Source organism: Semicossyphus pulcher, unplaced genomic scaffold (assembly GCF_022749685.1).
Source record: "Semicossyphus pulcher isolate SPU_LCO1_2020_fin unplaced genomic scaffold, fSemPul1.0.p SCAF_28, whole genome shotgun sequence".
Taxonomy (NCBI): Eukaryota; Metazoa; Chordata; class Actinopteri; order Labriformes; family Labridae; genus Semicossyphus; species Semicossyphus pulcher.
Window position 1 is genome coordinate 7635366 of NW_027211702.1, and position 11070 is coordinate 7646435.

The following is an 11070-nucleotide window of genomic DNA, read 5'->3' on the forward strand; positions in this document are numbered from 1 at the left end:
GCCTTCAGTGGTGCACACAGGATGTACAAGTTAATTTGCAGTAAGGCGTTTAATCTAGTGCTGTGCATCTAAAGACATAGAGAAACACAATGCTTGACATTCCAGTCCTCCATTGAACATTTATTCATAAATTATCCGACCACCATTATCATGTGTTTACATGTATGGTCAGTATGTGGGCAGCTGCAGGGTGGGAGTGTTGGGTGTTGGGTGTTGGGTGGCGGGGCACAGGCTCAGGCTCCTCACTGCCCCCTCCCCACTCTCATCTCCTCCTCTCTGATGGCAACCGCTAGCTGGATTACCACCATGCAAATACACAGACAGCAGATTACGATCTGGATTTGTTAGTCAGTCATTGTTATTTCATGAAATATGCGAGTCTCCTTAAAGCCATGAGACAGTGTGAGAAGGAATAAGAGAAGAGAACACACGACGCCCGGTCGGATCCAACTGTGAACCTCGCTGGTGAGTGGACTACTAGGCTAAGCTAGTTAGCTAGCATTAGCAGCTACTGCAGAATCGGTGTCCTCAAGCGACACTGTAGTATGTAAATCTGATTTTGTCGTAAACGGGAGGATTCTACATGTATGGTAAGATCTTATGTAGTGTTGCAGATAACGTTTGTCCAACGAGAGGCCAAAAATACACTAAGAAATGTTAACGTCTAACACCGTTGTCCGTCTGTCGCTGTTGGTGTTTGGCTACTTCTAACGTCAGCTAGCATGCTATCCTGTTAGCTGTGTCGCTTTAGCCGCTATCTTTCAGTAACAGTTGACAAACAAGGGTCTGTTAGCTACTTTTAGCAGCTAACATGGAGACAACAACAGTGTGAAAGCCAGCGAGGTAATGTTTCTATCTTTGTGCTTTTTAACGTTTAATAGGGTTAACTGTTTGGTTAGTTATCTACACGGTTAACTGTTTCTGTCAAGCAAACCTCCCCAGTATGAAGAGGACATGCCGAACTCAATTAATTTGCGGTCGTAGATATTGATGCTCCTCATTCAATAGAGATGCTAACTGGATATTAAATGATGTGAGATGTATTTGTATTGAGAGGATGTTGCAGTAAATTCGGCGTATATTGTAGCTTATTAACATTAAACGCAATGCTATATAAGATCTCTATATTTAGTGTGCAATGGGCTGCAGTATATCAGAAGCTTTAACTGCTTATAAAAGTGGTATTTTCAATAAATTTGTGTCCCACAACGACAACCACGTCTTGATGTACCAGCAAACACAAGAGCCCCTTAAACCCCCCTGTATTTCTGATAAAAGCTGCTGGAATGTGCACGACTTTACAAACGTCCTCTTTGACTAAACACAGATTCATGTAAATGTTCTATTCATAGGACACATGTGCTTTAAAGGACATCTCTGCAAACAAGCTAGTGTAGTTTTCTGAGGAGGAATCAAGATACTTGAAGTGTAAAAACACTTAATCTGCTAATATTTACTTTAAATAATAAATTAGGCCAAACATTTACAAGCAGCTCAACTCAACTTGAAACAGTTTGTTTGGTCTCTAATGTATCAGAAAGTAATAAAAATGTCCATTACTCAAAGTACAAGGTGAAGTCAGAGATAGTAAAGTAGGTGTGATGTAAAACAGAAAAGATGAAAATCTCCATCATTTTTTGTATCGTTGGGAAACCCTTTGAAACAAATCTGTTCAGTGACTCGGCATCAGAGATAATGCAAACATGAAATAAGGTTTAAAATCAATCTCTTAATGACGTTGTCGTTCACCTCACTGCTCCAGCTGCTCGAGGAGAAGTGGGGGTTATGTGTTTCCTGTTTTACAGCAGGTGCCAAATGTTGTCAGAGAATTGCAGCTGTATTTGTAAAAGTCCCGTCATGTTTGAACAGAGCCTTTATAGAGCATTGACACAACAGAAACCTGTGTTTGAAGAGCTTCTGCTGTAACACATTAAAAGGCTGAAAGGAGCTTTTGTCAACACCAACGTCTCCAGCTGTTTACCAGCAGTGAGACACATCACACTGAAGTCATTAGCATCCACAGCACAGGTCTGTTAGTCATCAGGATCAGACAGGTAACGTGTCCGAGTGCTGCTCAGACGTCATCTGGTCAGTAATGGTGCCAGCTGTGCACTGTGTGGGCTCCTGTGTTCTTGATTGATCGAGTTTTTAACCTGGATTTGTCTGTTATTGATCAAGTTTCTATTTTAATATTGTAAATTGAATTCATACGTTTGTGTTTTTTTGCTGTTCGGACAAAATAAACGATTAAGAGTATCATCTCTTCAGACGATCACGTCTCATTAGAAGGTTATTCTGCTCTAAATAAAGAACACAGCTGTGAGACACCAGACGAGACTCTATTTTTACCATGGTTGACTCCAGACTGTGACTGAGTCCACTCCCTCTTATAGAGACGTCAGACTTTAATGCCAGGCCTGCAGGTTTTAGACTCAGTATGTTTCCAACCTCAATGTTAAACTCGGGCCAGTCAAAGCAGGCCCAGCTGATCTGTATCAGCTCATCTGAGTCTGATCCCATCCTTTGTTTTATGCCAGCTGTCACACAGGTGTTCTCACCTGGGAACATTTCATGTGCAGCAACAAAACAAGTGCATTACCACGACAACCATCTGTCTGTGCTCAGCTCTGCTGATCTCCGTCTGTGTAAAAGCACCGACTGAGCCTATAGAGGATATAAAACCACAGCGTGAGACTCGTTATATATCTTAACCTGATTTATGCTCAGTGTGAGAATCATTTATAGTTTCACTGCAGGCAAGCCCCGACAACCTCACTCAACATGTCGCTGCAAGTGCAGCAAAATCCCTGCACGCAGAAGGCCTGTAAGAGTCATTTATTATTTTAATCAAAAGGTGAGCAGTAAAAAAAACACCCAACAAATAAAGTTCTTTTAGGTACTCTGGGCAAAAGCTGCATCTTGAGACGGCAACAAGGCCAAACAGGTTACAGAGAGGCCTTTGATTTTATACTCAGACGCAGATTAATTTTCTGTGCATGATCCTCGACTGTCCAGCATTGAATACACACTAACATGTTACAGCACTTCTTACAGCAGTTACTCTGCAGCTGCATTATGTCTCAGGACTCTCGTGATTTATTGACTACAATCTGGATCGGGAAGGAAAACTTGATCAGGACATCCCTGATAACTCGGTGGGATTTTCTTTGTGATTTAGTAGGAATGTTTCAGCTTCTTCATGTTGAGGATTTTCTGCTCATCTTGTTCCTGTGAGAGAGTCAAATGATTATGTTTGTAGGTTGGCTGTGCAGAGGATGATCTTGCTTTAGGGTCAGGGCATTGTGACAATTTAACAACATTAAGACCAAACGAGAAACTGAATCAGTAATAACACTAGTCTGTGTGTTCATGTAAACTACGTATTTATATAAAGACAAGTCAGTTAATCTAGTTTAGTAAGATTTAGACGATGATCACGTTGCTGCTACAGCTACGTTACTCGTCTTTACCCTCCTCATGTTCCTGCTGACATGTCTCACGCTGAAAGAGGGGTACAGTGAATGTGTGAGTGTGTGTTTGTGGGAATGTGCAAGTGATACTGGGAGTCCAGTGTCTCAGATCGTTGGTCTGCAGCCTCCTGGGGTCAGTTTTGTTCCTCAGCCTCAGACACACACACACACACACACACACACACACACACACACACACACACACACACACACACACACACACACACACACACGGAGTCAGTCAGTCCTTTATCCTCTCTGTCTTTGTGTGGCGGCTCGGAGCAGAGGACTGTGGTTGCATGGAGACGCTATGCAGGAGGCCTCTGTTGTCCAGGCAGCTTCAAGAGGGTTTCTGTGTAAATCCCACACTTGTTACTGCTTCTTAATATGCTGCTGTGCTGCAGCCTGCAGTCAGAGAGGAACCGGTCCTCTGCTTCACTGTGGACTCACTCAGTCACATTCACAATCAGAAGACACTCCTTTTGTTTCACACTCCACGACTGTAAGAGTTTATCATCCGCTCAGACAAAGTATATCCAGCAAATCCTCACAGTTAAGAAGCTGAAACTATGACACAGTGTGTGTGTGTGTGAGTGTGCGTGTGTGTGAGTGTGTGTGCGTGTGTGTGTGTGTGTGTGTGTGTGTGTGAGTGTGCGTGTGTGTGAGTGTGTGTGCGTGTGTGTGAGTGTGTAGGTGTGTTAGTTTGTGGGGAGTGCTGTTTTTATTGTGATGTCATGCAGAGGGAATGCTCACCGTTGACGGTTGCTCTGTTCACACGGGGGACGACACTGTGGGACAGATGAGAGTTTATAGTTCGCCCCCTGTTGCATCTTTGTGGTAATAATAAAGTGGTTAGCAAAGAAAGAACTTCACAGTCACAGTCTGCGGCTCCGTGAACTTTAACTTTGTTGTGTAATGAAACAAGAACTACGGGGATCTCATTCAGTGCGACTCAAAGCCAGCAAAGTGAGCTCTCGTGAGTCCACAGTGAGTCTAGTTATGCATAGGCCTTTATATTATTTAATGAGTTATATAACAATGTCTTCATGTTTACTCAGACTCTGACCTTTGACCCAGGTAACATGGAGGTTAATCTGTCGTTGCAGAAGTGTTTGAAGATGCCGGAGGTTCGGGACCTCTCTGAAGCTCTGCCTGAGATGCCCATGGACCCCATCACTGGAGTCGGAGTCGTGGCCTCCAGGAACAGAGCCCCCACCGGATATGATGTGGTGAGTCACTGAACACACCTCAGCCCTGATGGACAGCCTAATTATCTAATCGCTACATAATCACCTCTTAACGCCGTAATCATGCCCAGGATGATCAGTGGGAACGCTCATTGTTATAAACACAGAGAGACCAGCTGAGGAACAAAGAGTGCTCAACCCTCCGCCCAAGACTAAACCTAAATCTTTGCTGTATTTGCATCAGTGAAAACCTGCTGTGTTGGTATCTACATGTGTGTGTGTCTGCATGACGGTCCAGCTGCTACAGTGTCCGTGTTTCCTGTTGCATGTTGTATTGTTGGTGTAGGTGTGCCGCAGGTTAAAGGACTCTTCACATTTTGTCTGTTTGATGGTTTTCTGCTTCCAGGTCTCCACGACAACAGACGGCCTGGATGCCGACCTGTGGAAAGACGGCCTCTTCAAATCCAAGGTGACGCGCTACCTCTGCTTCACCAGGGTGTTCTCTAAAGAAAACGTAAGTCTTTGAGTTTAGTCTCAGATCTTTCTCTTCTCCTCCATCGTTGGCTTATCTCTCACCGTAACCCCTCCCTCTCCTCCGTGTCCTCTTCCCTGCAGAGCCATTTAGGAAACGTTCTGGTGGACATGAAGCTGATCGATATAAAGGACACTCTGCCGGTCGGTTTCATCCCCATCCAGGAGACTGTGGACACACGTAAGTCATCAGGTCACGGTGTGGTGAGCAGGTGTTCTCCGGCCGTTCTAATAAGATCTGCCTGGATTGTTAATGAGCAGGCTGTTTGCAGTGTAGTGACTGTCTGCGTCCCACAGAGGAGCAGGCGTTCAGGAAGAGGCGACTCTGCATCAAGTTTATTCCTCGAGACTCCACAGAAGCCGCCATCTGTGACATCCGCATCCTGGGACGCTCCAAGCAGGCCCCCCCTCAGTACACCTTCATAGGGTGAGCAGGCTGGACCATGTGTGTTAGAAGTGTGGTCTGTAGACTTGAGACAGTCGAGGAGCTGGGACTAAAGATGGAAAGCTTCATGTCAGGATTGGAACATAACCTTTCTGCTCTTTGATGCCCCTCGCCTTGTTTCACAGGGAGCTGAACAACATGGGGATCTGGTACCGTATGGGGAACGTTCCTCGAGCTCAGGACTCCTCACACACACCGACCACCAACAACATCCAGAACGTGAACTCGTCCTCCGGCTCCGCCCCGGTCCCTCCTGCTCCCATGCCAAAGTAAGTCCACGTTAATGCTGTGTTTCAACACGTGTCACATGTTTCCTGCATGAGCACATGGATGAGACTGAGGCCTGAAGCCAGGGAAGAGGATGTTCTCTGTCCTTGAACATTTCTCCTCAGGGGGAGGAAACAGCTCTATGTTTAGATCACAGAGAAGGAGGAAGAGGTGGAAACACAGCACACAGTCTGAGCGCTGACGAAGAGCAAAGAGGACAGCTGTGAATTTGAATGAACATTGTGTTCTTGGAGCTGAAAATCACTTTGTGTGTTTTTAATGATGATAATATCACCAGGACAGTAGAGAGGCAGTGATGCTGCCTGCTGCTTCCTGCCTCCTGCATGATCGAGGCCGCAGGTCTGCAGGTAGTTTCAGGCTGAGCGGTGTCAGCAATGAAAAACATATAAGTCACAACACAAACTGTTCTTATCAAAGCTGAGAAACAAAATGCACGGTTCTTAGCTGAACTCTGGTGAGGAGAAAAGTGGAGGAGGTAAGGAGGAAGGAAGTAAGGAAATAAGGGGGCCAGGTGAGCAGAGTCGATGAGTATGAAACTGAAGAATGTGTTTAATTAAGCAGAATTCAGCAGGAGAAAGAAGCTTGAAATGCAATGATGCAATAATATTATCATCCGTAGAAATCGTTCATCATCATGTGCCTGTTCAGCAGCCGTCACCCTGCAGTCACCCTGCAGTCTGTTCATCTGATCCTTCCTCGTGCTGTCCCCTCACCTTCCACCCCGTCACCTCCGTGTTTATTATCTGAGCTACTAATCATGCCCTCCATTCTCCACTCGTCTGCTGCTGCTCCTCGAGCACCAGATCCCAGAGTGTATCTAAGATAACTACAACTTCCTCTTTCACAGGAAACATTCTCAATCTAAAATTCTGACGTCTTCAGGAGTCACATGATGAGACGGGCAGTATGGATGTGCAGCTCGAGGCTGTGTGCTCCGTCTCAGGGTCTGATTCACAAACTGCACTGCTGATATGTAGCCGCTAACACGGCCGTAAAGTTTCACAGCTCCGTGCGGTCTGCTCTTGTTTTGTGTCTGCTTGTGAAGAGAAGCTGTCTGCGCCTCCTCTCTGCTGTTAGCGCTGCTGTTTGTGAATTAGGTGCTTTCTGCCACGAGGCTAGTTACCATAGAAACGAATGTCTCCATAATGACCCATTTAAATACGTGCAGACGGCACCGGAGCACCGAGAGGCTGTTTGCTCTGCAGCGCTCTTTGGGGTGCCTTTAACCCTCTGTGTATTGTCTTCATCAAACTGAGAGGCTGTGTCTTGTTTCATCATAAGGCACATCTCCATGACTCTCCCGGCCAGCTTCAGAGGGAAGAACACCACCCGACCAGACTACGAGCACCAGAACTCCAACCTGTACGCGATCTCAGGTCAGCAGCGCCGTCTTCTTCTCAACAAGCGCTCGATGAAATAACTCTAAACTCTAAATTCTCTGTCTGAAATGATCATGCATGAAAAACCACATGATGAATGATTTCTGTCTCTTGCAGCGATGGACGGAGTTCCTTTCATGATCTCTGAGAAGTTTGCCTGTGCTTCGTCTGACGTGAGTTACATTCAGTCTGTTTGTCTGATAGAGTCGCAGGTTTCCTCCTCCTGTAGCTGAGGAGCTCCGTCTCTTATTTTAATATTACCTGTGTGGAACATCCTCAGGCTTCACCTTTAAGATTGTCCTCCTTTCTGACAGATAATATTCTGTAAAGACTAATACGGTTAAAACATGGTGAAACCAGAGTACTGACGATCCCCTCTCTCCCTGTGCAGCTGCAGCAGATCGACCTGATGGGAATCACAATCAAGTCTCTGGCTGAGATCGAGAAAGAGGTGAGAGCTCGAGTCCAGCTCATCCAGATGATTGACACCTCTGTTAGATAAATGCACACAAACACAATCACTCGTGTAAAAAGAAGAATCAATATCTGACAGGAAACAATAATGGGTCATATCAGCATAAGCATGCGTCCTCTGACTGTGCGTGCACACGCTCACCAGAGAACAGGAGCATGTGTTGCTTCAGCAACATGCCACGCTGTCGTTTTAAGAATGACTGGCTGGGTGCTGAACAAGATTAGAAATGGTGAGAGAGGAGGACGTGCAGCCGGGAGAATAAACACAATGACAGTACTCACGAATGTCTGTGGTTTGATTCTCTGACTTTACTTTGTTAATCACTGGAATAATAAGATCTGATGAAATATTTCAGTCCTTGAATTTAACTCTTTAAAAGCTGTTCAAACTTCATCTTGAGGTCAAACTGAAAGTGAGCACCTGTGAGGTGATGATGATAGTCCTCCTCACTTGTTGGACTGATGTAGCAGTGATGCAGTTAGGAGCCACGTTTGAATAAAGAGGAACGGTCCTTAAACCGCTCTGGTCCTAGCAAACACATTGCTCATGTAATTACACACAGTGTCCACCAGAGGCCAGTGCTGCCCTGCTGTCCTGCAGGGCGGCCTGAGCTGGACGCAGAAACATCCCAGACTGTTTTTAAAGACACAGCCTGCCTGTAACGTTTGACTCATGTCTGTGAAGAACACAAAACAGTTTTATTAAAGTTGGATTATTTTCAGATCTAAAGATGGGATAGCTGATGTTCTGCTCACTGAGCCTCCTCTCTCTGCTTAAAAAGTATGCAGGTAAAACAACTACAGAGCTACAGAGGTCAAAACACTGAATATGTCCCAAAGGAAGAATATGAAGGTTTACAGACACATCACACAGAGGAGGAGCTGTACGTTTACAGACACATCACACAGAGGAGGAGCTGTACGTTTACAGACACATCACACAGAGGAGGAGCTGTACGTTTACAGACACATCACACAGAGGAGGAGCTGTACGTTTACAGACACATCACACAGAGGAGGAGCTGTACGTTTACAGACACATCACACAGAGGAGGAGCTGTATGTTTACAGACACATCACACAGAGGAGGAGCTGTATGTTTACAGACACATCACACAGAGGAGGAGCTGTATGTTTACAGACACATCACACAGAGGAGGAGCTGTACGTTTACAGACACATCACACAGAGGAGGAGCTGTATGTTTACAGACACATCACACAGAGGAGGAGCTGTACGTTTACAGACACATCACACAGAGGAGGAGCTGTATGTTTACAGACACATCACACAGAGGAGGAGCTGTATGTTTACAGACACATCACACAGAGGAGGAGCTGTACGTTTACAGACACATCACACAGAGGAGGAGCTGTATGTTTACAGACACATCACACAGAGGAGGAGCTGTACGTTTACAGACACATCACACAGAGGAGGAGCTGTATGTTTACAGACACATCACACAGAGGAGGAGCTGTATGTTTACAGACACATCACACAGAGGAGGAGCTGTACGTTTACAGACACATCACACAGAGGAGGAGCTGTACGTTTACAGACACATCACACAGAGGAGGAGCTGTATGTTTACAGACACATCACACAGAGGAGGAGCTGTACGTTCACAGAGATCTGCAGTTCTGTACTTTTATTGATAATGATGGAAATATAGTAAATGATTAATACAGTGATCAGTGGAGGAACCACGGACCTGCTGTCTCAGATGTCTCACACATGTTTTGCTGCATGTTTGATGGATGCTGTGTGAACACGGCTCATTAATGTTTGCTGTGTGTGTGTCAGTATGACTATAGCTTCCGTACAGAGCACAGCGCAGCGGCCCGCCTCCCCCCCAGTCCAACACGGACCTCCCTGAGCTCCGAGGCCTGAGGACCCTGTCCGACTACATCCTCCTCCTGTACGGACCCACCGGAGAGATCTGTACACAACTACTGAGGACGTACACACAACAAACAAAAGCCAGGACACATCCTGTGGATCTGAAGGAACCGCCACACACAGCAGCTGATTTTAAAACAGACTCTCTGATCGAGGAAGGGGACAGATTTCACTCGTGTGATTTTACAACATTTGGTCTCTCAAAGACGTGCTGAGCGTCTCGTCCCCCTCAGGACTTGTTACACACAAGATAAAAGGATGGAAGTGATGCTCTCTCTGACGGAGGCTCCTGTGTGAGCTCTGAGGGCCCACTGCGCTCAGGACGCATCATCAAACAGGAAATACAAAAGAGGACACTTCCTGTTTTCCGCTCTTCTTCATGAGGAATGACTCTGATCTTTAGATGTTACTGTAATATAACGTTAGTGTGACTGTAAGTGCACTTTGTGTTTGTTAACCACTCCTCTCTGTCTGTGGACATGAGCTGCAGCTTTACTCACACATGAGCCACTGTTACTGTTCCTGCAGCAGGCCGCAGGCTGCTGCTGCAGGCCGCAGGCTGCAGGCCGCTGCTGCACCACACTAACCACTACTCTGTGAACTTCCATCAACCATGTGTGCTGTGGTTTCACTGCTGGGTATTATGTTTCATAGTAGTGATCACAAAATAATCCTCTTTCTTTTAGACTATGAACACACGTCTCTGTGAGAAGAGCTCCCTGTCGAAGCTGAAACACTCCTCCTGTACCTGTTCAAACAAGGTGTTTAAATCTGCCGCCCAGTGCAGCACGCTGCTCCTGTCTCTCCCTGTGCTCCCTGTCCTCCTCCCCTGACAGTCCTCATCCCTGCGTGACTCCTCAGCCTCCGAGCTGTCGTCCTGCAGGCTTTAAACATCAAGCTTTTGTTCTGTGCAGTGAGGCGTCCTTTATCCTACGCTGCTAAACGAGTCTTTATCTGGAGTCGTCTTTGGTTGCCGTATAATCATTGTAATGCCTCGGCTCGCCTCCTCACGTGCAGATGTCCTACCAAGTCTCCTACAGACGGACAGAGAGCTGACAAAGCTTTGAAGGAGAGCGTCTCTGTGAGTTCATGAACTCCTCTCTGTCCTCTGCAGGAGACTGGGGCCGCTCTCAGCTTGTCCTGGGTGATTCACTGTCACAGTTTAGAGTCGACAGTTAACCTCCAGAGTGTAGAAATCAGGCAAACTCTGCACAGGACGGCACTTGTTGGCTGCAGGTTCAAGCCCAGAGCCATCATACAGACCATTAACCACTGCAACACTGTGCCGCCTGTGAGCAGTCCACAGTGTTCTGACCATGTGGAGGAAATTAAACCCTTCATCATTCAAGTTAATCGATTAATTAAATCACAGCTTCCACTAAAGTGTTCAAAGA

At 46.1% G+C, this 11070-nt stretch overlaps 1 protein-coding gene across 2 annotated transcripts; it reads left to right on the forward strand.

Moving 5' to 3' along the window:
• Nucleotides 1-287: 287 nt before the first annotated feature.
• mvb12ba (multivesicular body subunit 12Ba) lies at nt 288-10196 on the forward strand. Of its 2 annotated transcripts, none has more exons than XM_069677288.1 (10): nt 288-465; nt 4577-4699; nt 5064-5171; nt 5273-5369; nt 5486-5615; nt 5759-5902; nt 7203-7297; nt 7418-7473; nt 7692-7751; nt 9581-10196. In XM_069677288.1, exons 2-10 carry the CDS (start codon nt 4589-4591, stop codon nt 9665-9667), a joined length of 888 nt encoding a protein of 295 aa, XP_069533389.1. In that variant the 5' UTR covers nt 288-465; nt 4577-4588; the 3' UTR covers nt 9668-10196. The 2 variants fall into 2 exon arrangements, with proteins under 2 accessions (XP_069533389.1, XP_069533390.1); XM_069677289.1 differs by having other exon boundaries at nt 4580-4699.
• Nucleotides 10197-11070: the final 874 nt, after the last annotated feature.